This window comes from Siphateles boraxobius, unplaced genomic scaffold (genome assembly GCF_051911475.1).
Source record: "Siphateles boraxobius isolate OS27281-9 unplaced genomic scaffold, OSU_SipBor_1 17, whole genome shotgun sequence".
Classification (NCBI taxonomy): Eukaryota; Metazoa; Chordata; class Actinopteri; order Cypriniformes; family Leuciscidae; genus Siphateles; species Siphateles boraxobius.
Window position 1 is genome coordinate 8,164,583 of NW_027508777.1, and position 25,734 is coordinate 8,190,316.

General features: G+C 40.9%; 2 protein-coding genes and 1 long non-coding RNA gene across 3 annotated transcripts in view; 2 read left to right on the forward strand and 1 right to left on the reverse strand.

Moving 5' to 3' along the window:
• LOC143740189 (uncharacterized) overlaps nucleotides 1–21,562 on the forward strand; it is a 52,840-nt gene extending 31,278 nt beyond the window's left edge. The window contains exons 6-14 of the mRNA XM_077232231.1: nucleotides 18,088–18,320; nucleotides 18,453–18,631; nucleotides 18,867–18,960; nucleotides 19,419–19,775; nucleotides 19,865–19,982; nucleotides 20,064–20,155; nucleotides 20,246–20,360; nucleotides 20,618–20,721; nucleotides 21,455–21,562. Coding sequence (XP_077088346.1) covers nucleotides 18,088–18,320; nucleotides 18,453–18,631; nucleotides 18,867–18,960; nucleotides 19,419–19,775; nucleotides 19,865–19,982; nucleotides 20,064–20,155; nucleotides 20,246–20,360; nucleotides 20,618–20,721; nucleotides 21,455–21,562 — 1,400 coding nt within the window. The remainder of the gene's footprint in view (nucleotides 1–18,087; nucleotides 18,321–18,452; nucleotides 18,632–18,866; nucleotides 18,961–19,418; nucleotides 19,776–19,864; nucleotides 19,983–20,063; nucleotides 20,156–20,245; nucleotides 20,361–20,617; nucleotides 20,722–21,454) is intronic.
• mtap (methylthioadenosine phosphorylase) overlaps nucleotides 1–25,734 on the reverse strand; it is a 210,291-nt gene that overhangs the window by 123,136 nt on the left and 61,421 nt on the right. The gene's annotated exons all lie outside the window — the stretch shown is intronic.
• On the forward strand, nucleotides 1,595–1,933 carry LOC143740154 (uncharacterized). Its single transcript, XR_013204777.1, has 2 exons — nucleotides 1,595–1,641; nucleotides 1,806–1,933. It is a non-coding gene; the product is annotated as an uncharacterized LOC143740154 (long non-coding RNA).

Genomic DNA, 25,734 nt, shown 5'->3' on the forward strand with positions numbered 1-25,734 from the left:
TTTGTTGTTTTCCCTTCATTGATCTTTTAACTGATTTTAAATTACATAATTTCAACATCTTTACAATATTTAATGAGATGTAAAAAGTTTAGATTCAGTCTGCAATTAATTTAATTATTTATTTTATTATCTTAAATTTATAATGATTCATGTTCATTAGGGATCAATACTGTATACCTTTTCTGTTTTTGTTGCAACAGAATGTTCAGTGATATTCAGTTGACCTGTAGTAAAAAAAAAGGCAATTATTTATGTTCACAGTAAACAATAAATGAAAATACTATACATATTCACTTTATGCTCACCGTTTTTGGACGTCTCTTCACACAGATCGTCTGAATCCTCTTGACATCCAAACCATAATAAACTTGGCAAACACATACATCGGGCCTACTGAAATGAAGTAGTCATTGTGATTTTGACTTAAGACAATAACATTTCAATTATTCTTAATGCATTGGCTAATATTGCAATAATGTGGCTATTTTGAAGCACGATTGCGCATTCACATGCTGGTAGAGCCCGCGACAGCCTCCCTCCAGAGCGCTCGCGCCTCTCTATCTGTGTGTGTGTGTGTGTGTGTGTGTGTGTGTGTGTGTGTGTGTGTGTGTGTGTGTGTGTGTGTGTGTGTGTGGGAGGCAGGCTATGTAACTTAAAAAATGACATAATCAGGCCGTATAAAATGCAACATGTTTATTAGCATAACTTTCAAATAGACGAAAAAAACATGAAAGTCCGATTCATTCAAAGATGAAATGGACGCATACCAACGGAAACCCTGCCTTGAGGGGAACCCGGCGATCTCGACTCCGGAGAATATCGATATGATAAAAATACGAAATAGCTGCTCATGTATCTTAGCAATTCCGTATCTTTCGGGGTCTATAGTTAACACCTCATTATAAAGCAATATCATGCCCGAATTGAGTTTTGCCCACGCTGCATTTTAGCAGCATGAGAGATGTGCGTGAACGGAGGTTAATCTCGCCAATAACAAAGTGATTTCAGTTTAAATTAGATTAATTGTGCAGCCTTACCTTACTGATGTCTCAGATGTTTTTTGTTAAATACCCAATAGAGACACACAAATAGGTCTCTGTTCAAGCATTTTCTCTGATTTTTCAGCGTCTGCTAAGTGTCGATTTCAGAACCGTCACGTCCAGAGCCATATAGAGTGAGAGTTGCGACAACTCCATTGACTTCAATGGAACGGTTTTTTTTTACCGCAATGGCGGCTCGCGGAGCCTCTCAATAGTTCCCGGTGACGTTGTCAGGTAAAATAAAGGTCATTGGATAAAGTTAATACCTCATAACAAACGACGAACAGCCTATTAATGGTTAAACCGTTCTATTAATGCATGTTTATCTTTTGTTGTGTAATAAGAGGGAAAGACTTCTAAACAGGGGTTAAATATAACATTGGGGAGTGTAATAGTTGTAATTGATAAAATGAGAATATCGATTTCATTCCATATTAAATGTGCAATAACGGGGAAAAAATCCTTATTTTAAATTTCATATTTGAGTAAGCAAAAACGTAGGGTTGGAGTTTTTTTATTCATTGTGTTTCTGTTGACTATGTCTATTATGTTTCAGCTCAGCTGATTTGTATTGATGGGAAAGTGAGATGGAAGTTTATAAGTAAGATTAAAAGCCATGCTTAAAACGTCAGCAAGCCATTTTCTAGATCAAATCACACTAGTCTAAATGGGGTATTATAAATACTATAACTGTATTATATACTGACTAGGCCTACTATATACAATTTATCCCGTTTTTGTTTCCTTTATCTCTTTCAACACAAGAAGCACAAAGGGGATTCAGTGGATCCTGAAGACTCCTGCACTGACGCTGTACCCTCACCTTCAGTCTCAGATCCTTGGATTTTGCAAGACTTTACTTGCTCCTTATTTTTAATAAACATTAAACTTCCCAGTGTTGGTCTTTGTGAAAAAGTGCAGATACACCCAAGTATGATTAGCACAAAATGTTAAGTTCTATTTAGATTGTTCCTGACTTGAGCATATTTCTGCTCTCTGTGTCGGACAGTGCAAGAACAACATAGAGGAAAGGGCAGATAACATGCTTGACGTGCAGTTTATTAGACATTTATAAATCCCTTTGTGCTAAATCAGTGCAAAAGTGTGTGTATATATATATATATACAGTATATAGGTCATTTGACAAATAAACAAATAAATGTTTTTTTAAATCTTTTCAAAACTGATGTAATGTATATTATTGTGTCATGAACAATGTTATAGTGACGCATATGGCTCCATTGTCTGTTTCTGACGCGTGCTTATGTCTTGACTCAAATAAACAAATGTCCATGCCTTCAGAATCGATTTCATATAAGCCAAGTCCTTTTATTGTCCATTTGGCATTGCAAATAACAAAATGAACAAAATAAAGGATTAAATCAAACTTCTGATTCAAACATACTGTTAAGCAGGAGCATAATCCAACTGTCCATATGGCACAGCATGACATGACACGACATGGCTCGACACAGCACGACACAGCACGGTCAAAAAGTTTGTTGACCTTCCATAAGCGCACCTGTTACTCATTACCACCGCGCTTAAATGCACTCAAAATACTAGTGCGCCCTCTAGTGTCACAAAAAAAATACATTTCAGCATAATGGCTCCAACATACCGGCCCCTGAACTGTTAATGACACAAGGCATAAACAATTCAAAATCATATATTTACATAAGGAGCCATCAAACAAACCATTATTATACATAAGTAAACCATGCATTCGAATAACCTTTTATCACATTTCTAATAAAAGACAAAGTTTTGTTACTGGTCTTATTACTGTGTTTGTTTTGGTTTTGAACTCGCACAGATCTTACTAAACCTCTTTTATCTGGGAAAGTTTCTAGTACTCTTCCAAGAGTCCAAGAATTGCGTGGAGCTGTAGAATCTGCAATGAGTACAATATCACCCGTTGTAAGATTACGTCTCTCTTTTGTCCATTTTTGCCTTTCCTGTAGCAACGGCAAGTACTCCTTTATCCATCTTTTCCAAAAGAGATCTGAAAGGTATTGTACTTGTTTCCATCTTCTTTTTACATACTGATCTGACTTCTCAAAAAAGACCAGGAGGATAAGTTGGGTTTCTCTTCATAGTAAGCAGATGATTGGGGGTAAGTGCTTCAAGATCATTTGGATCTTCGGATACTTTAGTGATGGGTCGATTATTGAGAATTGCCTCCGCTTCCACAAGAAGCGAAGAAAGTCTTTGCCTTCTTCTGCCACTTTGACCTGGTAAAACATTGCTCTGATGTCAGTCATGAAAGCAACAAGTTCTTGTCTGAACCTCAGAAGAACTCCAATTAAAGAGCTTGTGAGGTTTGGGCCTTGTAGTAGTTGATCGTTTAAAGACGTGCCCTGGTATTTTGCTCCACAGTCAAATACCACACGTAACTTGCCTTTACGAGGGTGGTACACACCATGATGTGGAATGTACCAAACTTTACCGTCAGATCTATCCAATTGATGCTCTGGCACTTTCTCAGCATAACCTTGGATAACCATATCGTTGACAAAGTTTGTATATTCTTGCTGAAACTTAACATTCCTTTCAAATTTTCTTTTTATTCCCACAAGACGCTGTTTGGCAATGTTAAGATTGTTAGACATAACAATATCTTTGTTTTTGAAAGGCAGTTTCAAACTATAATGTCCATTCTTGAAGCTCACAGAATTCTCCATGATTTCCATGAATTGTGCCTCCTCTCTGGACATTTCTTCCTTGTCCTCTGACATTCTTTCATTAAAATCATGCTGGTATTGCTTTTCCAATAGCAACTCCAAGGATTCCACAGAGATCCTATTTACTCTAGCAGTGTGTAATTCATCTTGATCACTGCCTAGAGAACCATTGACAACCCACCCCAATAGGGTTCGAATGGCATAGGGACCATCTCCTTGACTATTTACCACTTCCCAAGGTTCAAGTAATTTGGAGGCGTTGGTACCTATCAACAACTCCACCTCAGCCTGAATGTGCGGAATGTGAATATCATTAAGATATGGCCATTTAGTTAGGTCTTCCTGATTGACCATGTTGGCTTGATTTACAGGCATTTGTTTCTGTGTGTACACTTCCGGTAATTCATAAAAATGATTACCATCAAGACTTGAAATTTCTAAGTTGCTTACCACATAGCTTGAGACTGTTGTTTTGGGACTCATGGTAAGCAAACAAATATTTGTCTTTCGTCCGTTCAGGTGCAACTTCCTCATTAAGCTTTCTGAACAAAAGGTAGAGGTACTGCCGGTGTCCAGAAATGCATATGTTTGAATAACTTTGTTGCCCCTTGCAGACTTTACTTGGACTGGAAGAATAGGCAAGATACCACTGCTACTCCCGGCCCCAATATGACCACACGTTTGGGCAGATACAAGGGTATTGTTGATAGTTGGTTCTACATTCTGTTCATGATTTGTGTTGACAGCTTTATCAACTTTAAACTCCTTAAAATGAATGTGAAGAACACTGGGATGTTTCTGGTTGCATACCTTGCACATTAAGCGTCTTTTACATTCTTTGCTCATGTGCCCAACATGTAAGCAACCAAAACAGACAGCTTTTTCCTTTATAAAGTTTACCTTTTCCCAATGCATCTTCTTCTCAAATTCTTTGCATTGCTCCAAAGAATGACCTTGTGAACAGAACAAACAAGTGGAGTTACTCTTGAATTCCCTGCTAGGATGTTTAGCATTTACCCTTTGGATTTCACCAACACTGGGTTTATTAACATTGGTAACATTGGTAGCAAAACTATCTCCCTTTAACTTTGGCCTTGATTGGAATGGTGACTTCCATTTGTAGACATCCTTCGGTTTACCAGTTGTTCTCATCTCTACATGTTGAATAGATCCAAATATTGGATCAGAAATGATTTTAACCTGGTACTCAATGAAATTGACAACATCACTAAATTGGGCTCTTCTTTTCTGTCTTTCCATAATATCACATGCAGCTGTTCTCCATTTTTCTCTGAGTTTAAATGGAAGCTTTGAAATTACTGCTCTCATGTTTGTTGGCATGTCCAGTTCTTGCATATACTGAAGATCTGCCATAGCATTGCAACATCCACGTAAAAAGAGTGCATAATCTTGAAGAGCTGTTGTATCTTCATACCTGATCATAGGCCATCCTAGCACCTTCTCCATATATGCAGCAGAAACAAAATAATCCTCTCCAAACTGCCGTTTAAGTATAGCTTTAGCTGTATCATAACCTCTTTCAGGTGCCATATTCATACAGCTTCGAACAATTTCTCTTGGGCGCCCTCTTGTGTATCTTTCAAGGAAATACAAGCAATCACCTTTGTTATTCGTTTTGTCCTCCACACAGTGTTTAAAAGCTTTAGTGAACAAACTGAATTGCAATGGATCCCCTTCAAACACTGGAATATCACGTGGTGGTAAATGTTGAGACTTTTGCTGGTTTATTAACAACTCTGTTATTTCTTGATGTTTTTGAAGCATAGTTTGCGTGAAATAAAACCTTCCATCATCTACTGAAGTGGCAATTCTGGGTCTTGAAGATGCAGGTTGCTGTAAATGAGATGATGTTGGTGGTTGTGAGGTAGCACCTGAGTTGCTTTGCAATATAGCTCTTGATTGTCTCTCAACTTCTGGATGTAGAGATGCAGTTGCTTGCTTTGCCTGCTTGCTGACATAGGATTCCATTCCATCTGATATAATGCTGTTTGCTCGTTGTTCATACGTCCTGAGCACAGATATCTTTGCATTGGATGCGGCGATTTTTGCATCAATATCTATTCGTTCCTTACGCTTCTGTAACATTTCCAACTGTTGCTCAATATCATGCTTAGTTTTTAAAGACTCTGCTTGAGCAACAAGAGCGGCTTTTTCTGCTTCAAGTTGAATGCATACCAGTTGCACAGAGGCATTAGATTGGCTGGAGCGGGAACTGTGGCGGTTGCTCTTGTGAGAAGTGCGACCGCTAACCCGCGTTTCAACATTCGAAATGCTATCATTAGGTTCAATTTCGCTTGCAGCACAATCACATTCCTCCTGTAGCGTTTCCAACCATTTATATACCACAGTGCTGAATTCCACAACCCCTATCATTTTTGCTTTGAACCATGTTTCATGCCGATCTTTCTCTTCATCAGGCAATAAAACAATCAAAGACTCGTGCGCTTCCTTTGCTTCTTTGCATTGTGTTTCAAACTTTTCAAACATACACTTGATCTCCTTTCCATACTCTTTATTACCCATTAACTCTAGTATTGTCTTTTTCAATTGGGATGCTTTGTCAAACTTTGACTTTCTTTGTTTTTGTAAAATATCGAGTTTTGCCATTAAACCCTTTGCAGTAAGTTTAACCTCTCGTTTTCGTACAGACAATTCAACATTTTCAACCTCTGCTATCTGAATCGAAGCCCCATCTTGCTCGATTTCAGAAGCAGGCAACTTATTTTCATCATCCGCCATTATTAAACCTTTACCAACTGCATAATTTACATCATAAACATCCGTTCAAAGACTGAAAACATGGGAAAACACAAGCATTTCATAATGATAAAACAGTTCAGTTCCTTTTCAAACATGTCCTTTTTTACCACCAATGCATTGGATTTGTCTTTGTTTGTTTGTGTGCACACTGTTTTATATATGGCCATTTGACTCAAGTTCAAGTGAAAGCGCTTTCATACCTCAGTTCAAAGGCGTTGAAGACTTTGTTGATCGTGTGCTCTGTTCTCCTCGTGCGGGTCTGTAGTCCTTCGAAATCCGCGGCGATCAAACCCACGCAACAATCCACAAAATAATTCAACAAACTGTCACGAATGAGCCTTATCCAACTTCAGATCCGCGGACTTTTCCTGTAGTCGCTCAAACTCGATCTGCTCCAGTCGATGTCGATAAATCCTCATTCCGATTCCTTTGGTCAAACTTTTTGACTTACTATAGTGACGCATATGGCTCCATTGTCTGTTTCTGACGCGTGCTTATGTCTTGACTCAAATAAACAAATGTCCATGCCTTCAGAATCGATTTCATATAAGCCAAGTCCTTTTATTGTCCATTTGGCATTGCAAATAACAAAATAAACAAAATAAAGGATTAAATCAAACTCAAACTGATTCAAGCATACTGTTAAGCAGGAGCATAATCCAACTGTCCATATGGCACAGCATGACATGACACGACATGGCTCGACACAGCACGACACAGCACGGTCAAAAAGTTTGTTGACCTTCCATAAGCGCACCTGTTACTCATTACCACCGCGCTTAAATGCACTCAAAATACTAGTGCGCCCTCTAGTGTCACAAAAAAAATACATTTCAGCATAATGGCTCCAACAAATGTATTTAAACAAGTTTCAGTTGTGAACAATTCTAAGTGTTTAAATTCACCTGAAAGTGTACCAACCTACTCATACTTGAAAGCAGTTTTTTACCAGTATTTGATAGAGATCTACAAGGATAATTAAGTCTCCTCTGGACAATGCTTTATCATGCATACTGTAATTACCATAATAAGAGAGCCATGTTTGCAGTTGCGCCATTCTGACATGCGAATTGCTTGACAAAAGGTTTTCAATTATCTCAACAGCTATAAATCTACTGAAATGTATAAAATTTGTTTATATGAACGGTTAAAATGATGCCATAGAATTTCATTTTTCATTTTTTTATTCTTAAAACACCATTTAAATTAGTATTTTAATCTGTTCATTCGTGCGGACAGTTGCACAACCTGACATTTTGGGGGGTTTAAGATATAACAGGACTATAAAATTATGTGTTAATTTATATAGTAATAAGTGCATAAGCATTGTAAACATTAAGATGAATGCAATTTTACATTTTACTTGTTTGCAATGGCTTTTTAAGACAATCACCTGTTTCCTGCAAGTCTCCTGTCCTTGTGAAACCATAGTGACGTGATAACCCTTAAATAACATACACGTTTAAGAACACAAAAATACGTCAAAACAACTGCAAAACTGTCTTTAACCAAGGTACAGTTGGCCAGAAAATATGTTAACAAAGGCAGGCAACGCTGGTTGACCACAATAAACATTAAATATTAGCAGATTTTTATCTGTTAAAAACAATATTGCTGTAACTACATACACATACTACATCCAATGTCAATGTATTAAATACATATTGTAAACCAACGCATTTATGGACTACAAACTACCAAAAATCACAGTTCTGCTCTCTAGCTCATCGATTTGTTAAATTGGCGCCGAAGCACTTCCTGGAACTATCTGAGGTCTACGCGAAACACGTGACAACCAAGCATTTAGAACTTCCGTTGTCGCAACTCTATCCACCTTTTTCTTGGTTAGTGAATTTACCCATGATTCATTGCGGGTTTGAACCGGAAGCCGGTTGTCCTTTTCCGGTTCGAAGCTTTATGAAGATTAAGCGCCGCTTGCTCAGAACATCGCAGTGATGTGCTGGTTAGAAAATATGTGAAATAAGTAGGGCTGCCCCTGCCCGTGCACGACTGAAGTTGGGTTGGAAGTTATGTATACTATATGTATATTTATAGGTCCTTCTAAAAAAATTAGCATATTGTGATAAAGTTCATTATTTTCCATAATGTAATGTAAGGAACTCAGCTTTTGGAAATATTAATAATCAATAATATCTTGTTATTATTAATTATAAATATTTGGGTCAGTTAATTGGATTAACTTGATGTGGCTGAATTAATATTACAAACAATTAATCAGTTCTTCCAACGAACTCTTTTGATTATTAATTTATTCTAAGAAAAGGGTATCTTCCATGGCCACCGAAGAATAATTATTTCTTCGCCTGTACAGTACTTTGAGCCAGTAGCAAAAACCGTGATCGTAAAGTGACTTGTATTGCAAACAAAACAGAACCAAATACATATTATGTACAAGTTTTATTAACTAAATATAGATATTTATATGCATATAAATAAACTAAACAACATACACACATGAATACATAAATAGGTTAGTGATAGAATGAAATTGGAAACCGGAAGAGGGTCTATGAGAAGAACCATCAGAATTTCATTTTCTCATTTCATTGAATTGAATACTTGCATTTGTAATGGGAACAATTCTTGAAGTTGTTGAAAACTGAAGTCGTTGATGGTTCCGGCAGTGTCAAGTGGAAGTTGGTTGAGCGTTCTCTTTCTCCAGGAACGCATGGCTGGTTTGGTCAAGGCCTGGGACTCTGTTGAGGCCACGCCGAGCACCCAGGAGAAGTGAGGAAGTCGGAAGGATGGGTGATTGGAGTCGTTGTTGGTTGGAGTCTTTGTTACAAAACTCTTGAGATTGTCCTTGGTTCTTTGTGAGAGAGTCATTTCTCTCCTGCCTGAGCCCATATCTGGTTGGAATCGAGGCCTGCTGGGCCCTGGGGCCCCCGTGGAGGGGGAGGGGGTTCCCCAGAATCACCAGGACAGTGTTGCGGCTGGATGAAAGAACTAAGAGAGGGAGGTCACATGTGGACTGTCTCTAATAAGGCCTGGAAAAGATCCTCCCCTAAGGGTTGAACTCGACCAATCAGAAAGGTGACATGTCTGAGAGGGAAAGTGGCTCTTAGTTGATTTACGGATCTTTGTCCCTAGCATGATTATACCTTCATTAATGTTCAGATAGCTATAACACATCCACACTGCATTCTAGAAGAAGGTGATGTACACCAAAGTGTGAGTCATTAAATGAGTATTAATTAAGTAGGAGGCATGATACAGGTGAGGTTACATTGATCGTTAGTTGGTTGTATACCAGGATACATACCATAATATATACCTAATAGTACACGAGACAGTAAACCATTTACACTGTTTCTTTCACAGTTTTATGCATGTTCATTTATAGATCAGTTAGTCTATGATTAAGGCAGCAAAGTCTGTTTTAAAGAGGTTTCTGTTTCATAGTCTCTCTCTTGAGTATGTGGCCACATTCCTCGGAGGTCGTAAAATCTCCTTATCATGCCCTGTAACATGACACTGTTTCTGCCCTTGTGTTTGTTCATTTGGGCTGTGTGAGGAGTTTCATAAACCTTTGTATATAATGAATAATTAGTATGTGTCTGATTGGTCCATACCCTACAGATCCCCCCTTTCGATCGTTGTTGTCCCCCCTCAAGGAAACCACGAGCGAAGTTGGAAGTGCAGAGAGATCAGACACACACTTGTCATAGAAGGCTGGAAGGCCATGGTGGCCTCTGGTCGCTCGTGTCTTCTGGAGCGGTGGTCGTTCCACGGCTGGTGATGTGGACAGTAGCCAAGTCCAGGTCTCTGCAGCAGGTGTTGAGGCAGCAGGTGTTGGGGCATTCTGAAGTTCATTAGTTTTGGGGCAGGTGTTTCCTTGTGGTTGCAGGAAGTGGTTAGGCCTCTATGTAGCATAGAGAGGTTTTCAAGCTGACCTGGTGCTGGTGGCCGGAGGTCAGAAGGTGGTTGTTAGCCTCTCAGTCACGAGAGGTCTGAAGGATTGAAGTGTTGTTCTGTCCTTATGGTGGTGCCGACGCAAGCTTGCCTAAGATGGGGTGGGCAAGGAGTCGGAAGCTTGTACCTTACAGGACTCCTCGGGTGAGTCCTGTGCAGGGAGCTATTTTGCGTGTGTCAGCGGCTCCAGTAACTCTGAGGCAGGTGCGTCCAGCTGTCCTTGCGGAGCCTCAGATTGACACCTGTGTGAAGGGTATGGAAGAGGATGCTGTCGTTGACAGCCGTTGGTCTTCCTGTGGTGTTTGCAGGTTGAGGGTGCTGTCCTCCATGGCTTCTCCAAGGGGCTTGGCTGGTACCTGGGTTGTTGCCATGGTGACAGTTCTGTGCTGGTCCTGGGCATGCTCAGTCCAGCTGCATTGAATTTGGTACGAACCTCAGTGTCTAGCTGGTCTGTAAGGCTTTGGGCACAGGTCCGCTCCTTGTGGGACGCTGTGATCTATTATGTGAGGTTGTTTACCTTCTGTTTTATACCCATAAGGTGGGGTAAGGAGATGAGAATCTTGATCACCCCGGTGTGGCTGTAACTCTGGCTTGGGTCATGGGTCGTTTGTCCTCTTCTCTCATGGTGCAGTTCCGTTGGCTCCGGTGCCGTCGGATGTCAGCAGCCATGGGTGGAACAGTGTTCCTCGCGATGGCTTGTCAGTCTTTTCGGTCTCCTAACCGGTTAAGGTCAGGTTAAGCAGAGGATCTGCAACATTTTGGCACACCTGTGGTGAGAGACTAATGCATGACCCTAGAAAGTTCAGAGCCACGGTTTAATGGGTTCGCTAGATATGTAGCATAAAGCTAGGTATTTCATGTGTAGCTAGCTAGTGAAGTGTATATTGTATCCTTATCATCTTAGCTGTGGATGTTAGGAGGCTAAGACTTGTGTGGTTCCCAGAGTATTTCCAGGAAAGGGCATAGCCGAGATGAAATAAATGACTTAAGATGGTTCTTATGACTAAAATATTTCTCTGGACTTAACTGGTGGTTCACTACGGCTTGACGAAGTGAAGAATAGGAGGAAAAAGGACAGCTTTCCTATTCAAATTATGCTTATTATCAATCCTCAGGACTATAGTTATGCCCTAGTAATCGTTGAAATTACTTGTGTTGCAGGGTCATAAAAATTAGTGCACTTGTTGAAAATAAACAAAATCACAAATAAAGGTGTCTCTGGTTCCTTTCTGGGCCCTATGGGAAATGGAACCACATTTGAACAAGAGAGGAAATGGAAATAAATCATATACATGACAGAATAGACAAGTGAATAGCTGACTGCTATTATTATCGAAGTAAAATAAAAATAAAAAGGACTTAAGTAAGTGATCAAAACAGCGGGAATGATCTGAAATTGAGAGTAATCAATAGCACTAGTGACTAACCTTTAGATTTGCCTGGACCGACACTCCATAGTGGGTCACAGCTGTTGCGTGTTTAAGACCACACCGTGTGTGTCCCTCCAAAGGTTTAGTCAACATGCTGATGAAAATTCTCATAACTATAAGAATTCTTCTCTAGCTACACAGCTTACATGTAATTAAACTTGGGTTTAATTGACAGGGGATCTGCAAATTTAGCCTACAGCGCTCAGCAAGGACTATGCCTAAACTAGTGAAGGTGAAATTCAGCTGAGAAGAATTGAAAGTAAGGAAAGAGAAAAAATTAGAAACCCTAAATGGGTTTAAAGAAAGTATTTTAGAATACTTTGCGCTGTATACATAAAAGCTGTAATTAAGGCTTCAAGTAAATGATGCTAACCGCTAACTGTAGAAGTTATTATGTAGCTTAGCCTAAGCTGGATGGATGCTAGGTTAGCTTAGCTTAGCCTAAGCTGGATGGACGGTAGGTTAAGTTAGCTTAGCCATCCAGGCTGGTTTGTTTACAAAATGACGTCACGAGTTAGCACTTCCTGTGACAAGTCGTTGTCAGGGGAACCAGTGCATGTCAGAACAATTCAACAGTCCATGAAGAATGTCCGCACATTTTAAATGAGTTATGCATGTTTAAACGGGTTAAAAGGGGGCGCCTATACTTTAAGTCTTTCAAGAACTTGATGTTACATTCAGTAAAATGCAAATGTGGTTTGGCATTTGCAAATTTTACTCATGGAACTCTTCTCTTTACTTTACGCAACTTATTCTATTTGTTTACAGAGTAAGGAAATAGATTTGCCGTAAGTCAAAGCTTGTCTAAGCCTATATAGTTACGTCCATCTCGTGCATAAATACTGACTTTTCAGCGAGTGAACAGTTTTGATCGCTAGGTAGCTCTCTGCTTGTAGATGCAGCCAAAATTTAGGTGAATTACATCAATCTAACAATAATTTGTAAGGTCTTTACTTTGTAGAAAGGGGAGCATCACCCAAGTCTACGTGTATATAACACTGTACTGAGATTCCTTCGTCAGAAACAGATTAAGCAATACAGCAATTTGGATTCCTTCAACCAAAGCAGACTAATAAATACCGGTACAGTTTGCATGCAGCTGAGATGAGATTCCTTTGTCAAAAAGACTTACGCTTTAATGCTGAAATTACCGATACCAGTTAAGACCCCCTTTTTTTTATTATTATTATTTTAAGTAGAGTTGTCAATTCCAGCTATCGTTTTATCTGCATTTAGACAAGCCAGCAGCTAGTGATCAAAATGTGTATCGCATATCATGTCCCATTTGGATCGGAATGATCAAATAAGCACTTTTAGGATAACAGTTAGGAAGGGGCTCTAGGTCATGCTAGTTTTCCCAGCTTAGGTGGTTTGCTTACTATCTGGCATTAGGGTGACGAATGCCCTATTTGGAGTATGTTTTTTCTGTAACAAGTCATTGTCATGGAAACTAATGTGCAACAGTGTATATTTCACCCAGCGGGTGGCACAATGTCTGTATGTTTCAAAAAGCAATGCATAGTCTGTTGGCACGTGAGGCTTACACCTGCATTCAAGATTTTCTTTAAATCAGTAAAATTCAAATTTTACTAATGCAAACTCTTGATTCCTTTTGAGCACACATTTTCATTTTCATAAAAGTTTTATGTCCAATGCTGACTAGGAACTTTGTAGCAGAGTCGTGCGTTGTGGTCATGCCGTGTGTCTTCTGGGTTTTGAAGTTCAGAGTCAAAAGGTTCTTGAAGCTGGTGTCTTCCTCCATCACAGGTTTGTTGCACGCTCCGAGGTAGCTCGCTTGATGTCTGTGGTAGTAGCACAGGGACTTTCAGGGTTACCCTGGTTGGTGTCTGGGACCGCGCCCAGTCTACATTCAGACTCTTAAGTCTGAGAATCCTGTTGTGATGGCTTGTTCCGGCTGCTGGTAGTTAGATTGGATGTTTTCTGGCTGCCGAGCCAGAAAGCGTCGCAACTCTGGGCTGGATGTGATCCAGATCAGATAGAGTCTAGCAAGCTCTGGTGTAAATGCAGGGATATGTCTGGCCATTCGGTTGAGGTCTTTGAGTGTCACTACACGCGTAGTTTCAAGATTCTTCTGAATCAATCCTTTTCCTTCCACAGCTGCAGAAGCTTTAAGGAAATTGTCTGATGACATGTTAAGCAGAGGGGTTTGTCCACCCCCCCCCCCCCCCCCTTTTTGTGCAGGGCTGGGGAAGCCTACGCTGCTGATGCGAAGTTCAGCAGGGTACATCTTTCTCGTGGGGTCCATTTGCAGTTGGTTGGACTGTTTCAGTTCTATTTGGACCACATCGAGCTGGTCTATAATGTTGCAGCATCGCTGAGTCAGTGTTGGGACTTCAGCTCTGGCTGCAAGCCGATGGCTTCAGCGTCTCTCTCTTTGAGTTCAACCAGTTCCTCTCTCGTCTGTTGGCAGTTGCTCAGCAGCTGTCAGAGCCGCTTGAAAACTGGTGATCTCTTTCAGTTGCTCCACGCTGTCAGGGTCCCTGCATCTGTCCTGTGCCTTCTCCCGTTAAGCAGGGTTCGTTCTCTGTGGAGTCCTGTGGCTGGCAGCGTTAGTTCATTTACCTCCTGTTTGAGGCCTGCGGGAGCATGGCCAAGGAGAAGATAATGCTGGTCAGCTCTTGGTGGCTCAGGCTGGGTGTCAGACGTCTGCTTTCGTTGTTGCCTAACTGTTCCTTCCTCTGCCGTGGCAGGTCGTTGCCTGCTTCAGGCTGAAGGATGTCCATGACACTGCTCTGCCGGGTCTTCAGGTGGTCCTGGTGGCAGGGCCGGGTGTCTGAGGCCTACTGGCACACTTGTGGGAACACGAGAGAGAAATGGCACAGGCAAATGCAAGTTTCTACAGAGGTGGTGAGCTATCTGTGTGGGAGAATGGCTATGTGGAGCAGCTAAAATTGAGTGTTGGTGAGCACACACAACAACAAAAAAAAGTTTTGAGTATCTTAGTTGACGTGCTTTAAGAAGCATCGACTGATGACTGGGCTCTTACATGTCATAACCTATTACTCAAAAATGCTGATGGTTCTTCTCACATGTTGTGCTACGAGAGTAACAGATAGAGCAAAACCAAAATAAAACAATAGGATGAAACCATAAAAGAAGAGGAAGAAAGGAGTGTTTTACCTATTTAGGTTTAGCTAGGAGACATAGGTAAACAGGAGTCACTTATGGGTTATGCTGCTGTTAGACTAAGCTACCAGGGACACATCAGACATCTCAAGGTCCAAAAGAAGAAGAAGAAACAATGGGAAGTGTTTCCAGTTCTGTCTGGGGCCTACTGTGCGTTTGTGTTTAGCCGTACTTCATGTATTTAGCTTGGTGCTAAGGAGTGAGGATGGGTAAAACACAGACAGGAAGTAGGATATTAATGACCTGTGTAACTCACTATGGAAACAACAGTCGCAAGATATTGTAATCCTATAGAGAGAGAGAAGATGAGGATAGTGACTAGTGATCTAAAATAAGGTAAAGGTAAAGTTAGAACGTCCTTATAGCTCTAAGAAAACTAAAAGGAAAGGGAAGCGTATCAAGTAATTTAATTAAATTTCAAATTTAGTTAAGCCCTTTTTTTTCTTTAGCTGAATATAAGAATTCAGGCTGAAACCAAAGTAAATAACTAAATTGAAATAAAATAATAAAAAAATTATGTAAACATTGTGTGTTCTCATAGCTCTGGTAACTAGGGGGGAACTTGAATAAGCAAATTGATTAATTAAATTCCCAATTTAATTAAATTCAACTTAACTGAATAGGACGATTCAGGCTCAACAGGTGTAGATACACAAAATAAAATAGGGGTAGATTTAAGTAAAAATAAAAGAAACACAAATAAAAACCCAAAGTATCTGGGTTTCAATCTGAAAGTGAAACCAAGAGGAAGGGGACGAGAGAGAGAAAGAGAGAGAGAAGAGGGTGGTTTAACCCTCTTATGAGACGTGCTTCGTGAAGCTCTGACACCAGGGTGAATCATTTGTCTCAAATCATTCGGAGTGTGTAATGTGTATCACTGCTAAGGTCACGTGATTTTATTAAACTGGGCTTCGTTACGCGTCATAAAAGCTTTTGAAAACTCCCAGCCTGTTTCAATTTCTTTCTGTGTCTTACCCTCTTGCGGTAAGGGTGTCAATGATGGCCTTCTGGACATCAGTCAGGTCGGCAGTCTTACCCATGATTTCGGTTTTGAGTAATGAAACAGGCTGGGAGTTTTCAAAAGCCTCAGGAATCTTTTGCAGGTGTTTAGAGTTATTTAGTTGATTCAGATGATTAGGTTAATAGCTCATTTAGAGAACCTTTTCATGATATGCTAATTTTTTGAGATAGGAATTTTGGGTTTTCATGAGCTGTATGCCAAAATCATCAGTATTAAAACAATAAAAGACCTGTAATATTTCAGTTGGTGTGCAATGAATCTAAAATATATGAAAGTTTAATTTTTATCATTACATTATGGAAAATAATGAACTTAATCACAATATGCTAATTCTTTGAGAAGGACCTGTATATGGGAGAGAATGCTAAACCATAATGAGCGTTTTCGTAATATATTGCCTATTCTGCATCTCAACGCACGCATAAACTTGCCACAAAAAAAAACCCTGGCAAAAGTAATGATTATGCATTAAACATTTGAATTGTTTATTAATAAATAGTGTTTTCTGTAAGTGTCGACTGCAAAGATAAATTTGATACTGACTCGCCATCTTCGCAGTAGTGAACGCGCCTATAGAGAGAAATGCACACTTCATACGAATTAACCTATACATAAGCAGAGAGCAGCCCATTTCTCGTTTTTAATTATTTTGTTTAAAAGTACACATTTCAAGCTTTCTATAGATATACTTATCATGTATGTTAGGCAAGTAACTTATACGCTGAGTTTCGTTGATTAATAAGACACGCTCCAGTTCACGCGCCCGCGCTTCCGTGTCCTGTATATTGTATATTGTGCTTCTTATTTATTATTCCAGGCAATTTGTTGATAAAACACTGATAAAAATGAAGATACAATTTATACTAAATGAAATTCACTTTAAAGAAAGGCTTTCTACAAAACAAAACTTGATAAGTGGTCAAAATCATGTCTGAGCCATTCTGTTTTCCGTTATATTGGGCATCTTATGATCATATCTGACTCATCTTATGCGGTTCCCTTTTCATATAATCAACATAGATGGAATAAATTTAAAAAAACATTATATTGGGAAACTTAAATATAAAACGTATGTTTATTTTTTTTTTTTTTTTTTTTTTTACTTATATTTAAGCGTCACACTGCTCCACTTTGCTCATGTGCTCTGGTGTGTAGCCTATAGCCTTTACATGCATGTGTGCGTGATGTGATGGAGGGGTGCGATTCTCGAATATTAATTGCATAATACCCAGCGATCTTAGAATATTATTTTTGCTTGAAATGCCCAACCCTACTGGTAACGTATTACACCTTTTTCGTTGGATGCTTCAGTTTTAGCGCAGCTAACCAAAAACGTCTACTCTCTTGTATTGAATGTAGCTGATACGAACCGAACATAGGCAGTCTCTCCTTTTTATCTTATGCTCAATTCAAAGAAGATAAAAAACTTTTTAGAAACTGGGTGCTTTGTTAAAACGACCAACAACAGCACATGTAGAGCCTGAATTCATCGTCATGGCGGCGCCCATTGTTTAGAGCAGAATAAGGTAGATATGGCTCTGGTCACGTCACGTCCGTAACAACGTTTTTTCCTCATAAATGAAAAAATGAAAAGTAAAATAAAATAAATAATTTATGTTTTATAGAGAGCCAACACTCATCCCTTCGGTTGGTATTATTTATTTTGGCTTGTGCATTTTAATTCGCAGAATTTCTACAAAGTATGTTGTCTCCCACAAACTCACGTCTTTTTTTGTCACGTCCGTAACGCACGTGTATTTCCCTCGTATTAAATATAAAACGCATGTGTAGACTGATATTTTTCTATTGTCTGGACTCCTTTATGGACATATGACAACTGACTTTTAAATATATTGGTATTAAATGCATTTTCTGAGAATTTATATTTTACGTTTTGACTGCAAATGTCACGTCCATAACGCTGGAATTGGCCTATAACCATTTAAACTTATCAGAAAGAGGGAATTAGAAACAACGGCCTGTTTCCTTCTTCTGTTGAGGTAAATTAACAGTATTACTTAATTTATTGATTTAATTAATGCTCCCTACAGGCCGCTACAACCTTGTATTGCCAGCTGTGAGTTGCACCAGTTGTTGCCTAACATGGTCCCCCACCATTAAGGATATCCAGCGTGATGGATACTGGCCAGGCACCATGAATTTCTGCACCTTGTATACCACTGATGTCTTTCAGTCTTTCTATGACCTTAAGATGGCCGCACCAGGTGTATCACTTAAGGCGTACATCAAAATGCTTGATGAAAGAACAGAGCGCTTCGGAAGAGTGAGTTTTCAATTTTGCCTAGCTTAATGAAGATGCATGCAATATTTATTAGTTAGTGTTTATGGTGAGTTACACATATACAAATATTATTTTCAATAGACTTTTCTCCTATGTTTGTCCTATATCTAAAAGGCTGGCAAAATATCAGCTGATACCTTCAGCAAAAGCTTTTCTGAGTGGGTTGCTGTGACATATGAGGTGGAGAAGATATTCCACGAAAAATCATTTGACTGCCCTGCCTGCACTCCAGAGATGCTTGCAGTGTCAGTTGACGGAAACCGCAAGCTTTATCGCTTCAAATCAAATGCAAGGTATTTCACATTTAGGATTTTAGACCAAAAAAGTATTCCTAACTATTGGTTCCTAAACTTCAAATGTTTAGTAGCCAAATCCGGTTAAGGAGCCAAAACGTAGAAATTTCAATATGAAATTATATTTTTTACATTATGCATTAGATATATGGGTTAAGTTAACTAGTAGCCCATGTCAACAGTGTATGAAAAATGGACATTGTTTGTTTGAACAGCTCTCATTGCATTGTTTCAGCACTTCAGAGCCAGGCAACTTTGAAGGTGTCTTTATTCAGAAAGATGAGGAGGTTGCTGAGTTTGTTGACAACATCCACAGACAAACAAATCATGCAATTTTCAATATTTGTTTTTTTTTTCTCACTGTTGTCTTGACACTATTTACTTTAAGTACAATAACATAATCATAGAGACTTATTTTTCATTAAAGAGTCAGTTAACAAGAACAGAAAGTGTAACCTGTGCAGTAAATTACTGATATTTCTTAGACTTGCTTGGTTTAGGCTTCTCCAGGGTTTAATGTCTTATTAAAATTACTTTAAGGTAGGAAAGGCATACCTGAAAACTTTATGAAGTTCAGATTGAATCTCTCTATCTATTTCAAAAGGTCAGTGATTACTTTTTATATCCATATATTTGGAGGTTCCATACGTGTTAAACTAGTTTATCCTAGTTCTGCAAACAGAACACATCATCCAGTCCTGTAACTTTGAGAACCTGTTGACAGTCACAATTCTTAGAGGGTTTTAAAAATTAATTTAGTTTTATGTTATAATCTTTGAATTTATAGATCTCAGGAAAAGGGTCATGTGGATCTTCAAGTTGGAGAGCAGCTAAGGAGTCTTCAAGGAAAAACACCAGCAAATTGGACGAGGAAGGGCTTGAAATTGCTGTCTGTCACCATGGAGTCCTCCTTGGAGCATTAAACATGTATCGAGGGGAGATTTTTGCCTACCCTCTTTTCCTCCAAAAGACGTTAGCTGAAAATGCCCCAGGAAACATCACATTCCTTTGCTCTGATGTGGCATGCAAGTATTTCCCATATTTGTCCAAGGTGGCTCAGCAATGCCCTGAGATGAGGAAGCTCCTGTCCATGCGTCCTTTCCTGTCTGTAATGCATGCAAAGGCTCACACTGGGAAATGCGAGGTACATTGCAACTTTAATGACTAAGTTAGTAGTCATTTGAGTCATTGAGTCATTTAGAAATAACATTTATTGTACGCACTTCTTATTAGATCAAATGGGGAGGCGTTTTTCAGGGAGGTGCAGGCTCAACAATTGGAGAAGAGGTTGAGCAAGTGAACAGTTTCTTGTCCAGGGCAGCAATCACGACCAAGTACATGTCCAAAGCAGGTTTGTGTGTGTATTTGTGTATTTGTGTGCATGTAGGAGGTGGGCCTTGTTGTTTTTAATTTGTACTGACATTGAATTCAGGAAGAACATACATGCTGACTCTTCTGGCTTCCGGGTGGAATAAAAAGAAAGTCAAGAATATGGGCCGCACTTTAAGCCAGAGATATGCCAAGGTACATTTTTCAACAGTGATGTTGATATCATAATGAAAAATACACAAAAGTAATGTACATGCATACATGAAAGGACATTTGTTATTGTAGACTGTAAGGATGCACAAAGAACAAGTGGACATCCTGAATGCTACCAAAGATGAGCTTGGTGTAGATGACGACACACTGCAGCTATGGGTGTCTGATGTGCAGCAATGGGCTGAGGGTGAGTTGGCTTATTGATAGGTTTCATTGTTTGCTTTATCGGCCCATTTGCATGAAATTATGTTATATTAAATTAATTATATAGCGCACACTGTATAGTGGTCTTGTCATTGAAAGTCCTGGGAAGGTTATGGGGTTACACAACAGAGCCGACGTGAACCATAGGTTTACCCTAATTATGCTTAAAGAAAAATTATTGCTGAATGTAATAGAAAGATTGTGGTTATGTGTATACTCAATAATGTGACTCTGATTTAGAAACTGATCCAGGTGATGGCAGCCTTGGGGCATTACAGGCACGAATAGAGGAGCTAGCAGTCATCATCAAAGTGCGAACCCAAAATCTTTTTACAAACAAACTGGTAGGTCACAGTTGCAGACATTTGACACTTTCCTAGTTAGAAAAGCCACATGGTAACCTGTACAGGAGTTCAGAAAAACCCCAAAAATCTGATACAGGTTATTTAAAGGGATAATATGCACATTTTCCAAAAATGAAACTCTGCTGAAAGTGTCACAATTGGGATTTGATTGTAAATACATACATACTATAGCGGCTGTAACGTTAGACAACCCAAAACAAAAACTTGCAGCCGGGAGGGGCTAAACACTGAGAGATGGAAAACACTGTGACGCGCAGAAACTCAGTTCCACTCGCCGATCTCAGTTCAAGCATTTATTACACTTAATTCAACACATAAAATTACAACTGGCACGGCAGTTACCAAGTCATAAGATTGCTGGAAGTGCGCGAGGGCGAGTGCGAGTGCGGTCAACAGAAAGTGTTCGCTCCCAGGCTCACCCCCTCTCTCTGTCAAAGCCATAAAACCCAGGTGATCCAGTGAAGCAAACATATAGACCACTATCACTTCCGCCCAAACTGTAGTGGACACGCCGACCACCTACAATAGGAGTGCGGTGAATATTATGAATGAGACCATAAACATAGAACACATTGGAGACTTACGCTGGCTCCTACATTCCGGCCCCTAATTATTTTAACACAATAATTATACAACTGCACATTATGTAGGAGATCAATACATTTTTTTTTAGGATAAAGCAGTCCGTTTAAAAGTGTCCTTTCTTCTTTAGACCAAACGAAATAAAGAGACAGAGTCCTTTGTCTTTGTAAAGAATAATCTTCACAATCACCTAGTCAGTCATGTAAAAGAAAAAGGCCCGTATGAGAGTCAAGATTAAAGTCAAAGTCTATGAAGTTCAAAGGTCAGTTGGATATCCTCATGGCTCCTCTGCTTCCTGTAGAAGGCAAATCTTAGTAATAGGCCTATCCAAATAGCTAGTCTTCGTCCTAATTCGCACTTGACGAACAAGTCCTCTTCTGTCAGAGATAGTTTGCACAATCCTTCCTGTAAGCTATGAGTTGCGAGGTGCTGAGTCGTCAACTATGAGTACAATATCTCCAGTAAGGAAGTTGCGCTTGACACCAGACCACTTCTGACGCTCCTGAAGAAGAGGCAAGTATTCCTTAATCCAACGTTTCCAAAACAAGTCAGATATGTACTGAACTTGTTTCCATCTGCGACGAGCGTAGATGTCCTCCTTTTTGAACTGACCCGGTGGCAAAGATGGCATGATCTTGAGTAGCAACAGATGGTTAGGGGTTAGTGGTTCCAAGTCGTTTGGATCAGTGGATGCCTTGGTAATAGGACGGCTGTTAACAATAGACTCTGCTTCACAGAAAACTGTATGAAGACTTTCTTCATCAAGGGTCTGCAACTTCAGTGTAGAATTCAGGACCTTCCTCACAGACCTTATCAACCTTTCCCACACCCCTCCATGATGTGATCCTGTGGGGGGGATTGAAAACCCACTTAATTCCTTTCTGAAGGAGAGTGTTGTTGATTAAAGCAAGATTCCAACCTTCCATGGCCTCTCTCAATTCTCTCTCTGCACCGACAAAGTCGATAAAGATAGCTATATATGCGTCCACACCAACGACCGATAACGGTCTTTTTATTCTAAGCCCGCGCGCGCCCGCGCTGTGGTTTCAAAGTAGCGAAAATGGATGACCTGCTGCTGCTTTATGTTACAAAAAAATATCATAAGAAAAACAGGCGCTTTTGGGTACACGATATCCTTAAAAGACGAGAGGAGTTGGGAGAATCCGTCACTCTGATTAGAGAGTGGTCGTCTTTTAAAGACAAATTTTATTCATATTTTCGAATGAATCAACAACAGTTTCATTCAGAAAAACGTACTACAATAGCTTTAATGATATTGACTGATGTTATAGATTAGGCCTACATTTTATTATAATTTTTGTTTACAACATGTCATTGAATATGTTTTTGCTGTTCTTATTGCCTTTACACGTCTTTGCCTGCAGATGTCCTCAGCCAATGCTATGTCCCGAGCGCATCTAAACAGTGAATCTAGCAAGTCTCGTGTAATCGATCTAATCTAACAGTGAATTTAGCTGACAAAGTCAATGATGGAATAAAAACATCGCCTCGTCAACACCTGTATACAACGCCTTTTTCACTGCAACTTCAGCAATGTTGTTAAAACTAGCGCTGGATAGCCTACCTGAGGTAATTTTGTTACACTATGCAAAACTGCATAATATATCTCATCGTTTATACTTCTCACCGTTTATTCCCAGGATACGACCGATTGCTTTCCATATATCCATCTTTTTTAACGTATCCTTGAAAAGGGGGGTTGACTTGTCAAACAGTGGATGATTTTTTTGTACCTCGACGATTAACTTCTCTGCAATGGCATCTGCCATTTTAAATGCGCGAGACCTTTAAATTAGAATGGATTCTGATTGGCTGTCACTGTTTTGTCGTTCGACAGCTGGAAAAAAATCGTTCTGAAAGTGATCCCAACGATATCGTTCCTCATATCTTTATCGTTATAGTTGTGGTGTGAACTCTGTTATTCTTTAATATGGAGAACGATTTTTAGAATTATATCTTTATCGTTATCTTTATAGTTATCGTGCTTGGTGTGAACGGGCCTTAAGACTTGATGTTATTGAACAATAAACACACTTTGTCTAGATGTTATCTCTGGCTTTCTAAATACTTGGTATAGCCAACTGTGGGAAATGTTCTATATAATTGTTTCTATTGACATGTTTTTTAAAGGACACATTTGTAAACAATGCTTGGGCTCAAAATGTTTAAATGAGGAGTAACTATTTTCAATTTGTAAAAAACAATGGGGAAGTTACTGTACCCACAATGATATCTGACCATGTTTTCAGTCATTTTTATAGCACAATATCTATTGAAAAGTGGTTACTAATTAGGTAATTAGTCATAGTTCAAATATTTTACAATCAAAATAATAACTGAAATTTACATCATAAAGCAGACGTACTGTCTACAGTCTATGAATGTGCCACATATATTATTTTGGCATTTCAGTGATTTGTTATTGTCAGAGATCCGGGGGCACGTTCAGTCTCTGATTTATACTTCTGAGTCGTAGGGTGACCAGACGTCCCGTTTTTCCCGGGACAGCCCCGTTTCCCTTTCGTTGTCACTCCGAGTTACGTCGGATGACGACGAATGGGGTTTCGCTTAGAAAGCCTATCAACTTCGAGTATTACAAAACGAGCCAATGGCAAAGAAATGCCATGGGTCTGCGGAATTTGCATGGCGTAACTCCGCCCCACCTCGTGGGTATAAAAGGAGGAAGCCGGCAGCAAGCAGATATGTTTTCGCTTCGGAGCCAAGTGTATTCTTCTCTCCACAAGCCATCTCTGAATTGTCAGCTTTACAAACGAGTACCTCGAGTGTTGGTGTGACGGCGATCTACGGCGAGAGCGTGCTTCCTGCTGATCTGTTGCAGTGGTCTGCCAGTCGGTGCGTTTCTCCCCGGGTGCTTCAACACTTGAGTTTTCTCTCACTAAAAGAGCTTACACGTGGCACGTCTTTTTAAAGACGGCTCGCCCGTGCATTTCTGGTTGCAGCGGACTGGTATCGGACTCTGATGGGCACGAGCGCTGTCTAGTGTGTTTGGGCTTTGATCATGCTTGAACAGCGCTCGTGGGTGACTCATGTTCTCGCTGGGAACGTGATCATCGCGTCATATATAGGTCGAGACTCGGTGAACTCGCAAGAGTGAGAGTCCCCTCATCCACCCCCCGATCTTCGGCTGGTGGCCAGGGTGACCTGAGGGTTACGGTCTGGATCTAGGCGCCGACTATGTGTCCGTGACCCCAGCCCCCCTCTTCAATGACGGTGCCCGCTAGTGAACTGCTGATTCCCGCGAGTCTACCCTCTGGTGGCCCGCGTGTTTCAGTTGAAGCTACAGAGGAAGATGCCATGTCTGTTGCAGCATCACTAGGTGGGTTTGAGTCTTCTGGAAGTGAGGGCTCGTCACAGCTGCCACCTTCCGGTGTGCATACGGCTGTGCCTGAGTCTGATCCGGAGATGACGACCATGCTTTCCTGGGACGATGGGTTTTGGGTAAGGCCGCCGACCCTCGTCCACGGCAAACCCCAATACCTCTCTTCCCGGACGTGCATGATGAGATCTCGAAGTCCAAGAAGACCCCCTTGTCTTCTCGGGACCGCTCGCTGATCTCATCCGCCTTTCCTCCCCTCGATGGGGCCGCTGCCCATGGGTACACTGGGGTTCCCCCGGCTGAACGCTCTGTTGCGATGCTATGTGTCCTCAGAGTGCTTCTTCTCGGCGCAATCCTAAGCACCCGCCCGTGGCCTGTAGTTTTTCGTCTACGCTTGTGGCGAGATCCTATAGCGCCACGGGACTGGCAGCCGCCTCACTGCATGCCATGGTCATTCTGCTGGTCCACCTGACCCAGATGCTCATGGACCTGCACGAGGGCGGGACTGACCCAGGGCTCTTCACTGAGCTGCGCGCCGCCACTGACCTTGCTCTCTGAGCGACGAAAGTGGCCGTACGCTCCCTGGGTCAGGTGATGCTCACCAGTCTGTGGCTGAACCTGTCTGATGTGCTGGATGTCGCGCGGACCCGTCTGTCCGACATTCCCATATCCCAGGTCGGCCTCTTCGGCGGTGCGGTTGAGGGCTTGCCCAACAGCTCTCAGCCGCCCATGAGCAGAGTGAGGTTGATTCTGTCCCGACGGCCCCGCCGTCCGCTCAGATCCCTCGTCTGCCCACCGCCGAAGGCGCCCTCCCGCGGCTCCCACCCCGCCCGTTCACGGGCCGGCTCTGGGGGCCGCGGGCGGACGCCACAGCCCTCTCCAGCCCCGCCCCCCGCTACACGCCGGGTTAAGCGGCGCTCGTGAGACGGGCACCTCGGCGATGGAGCAGACTGAGGTTGATTCTGTCCCGACGGCCCCGCCGTCCGCTCAGATCCCTCAGTCTGCCCACTGCCGAGGGCGCCCCCCCGCGGCTCCCACCCCGCCCGTTCACC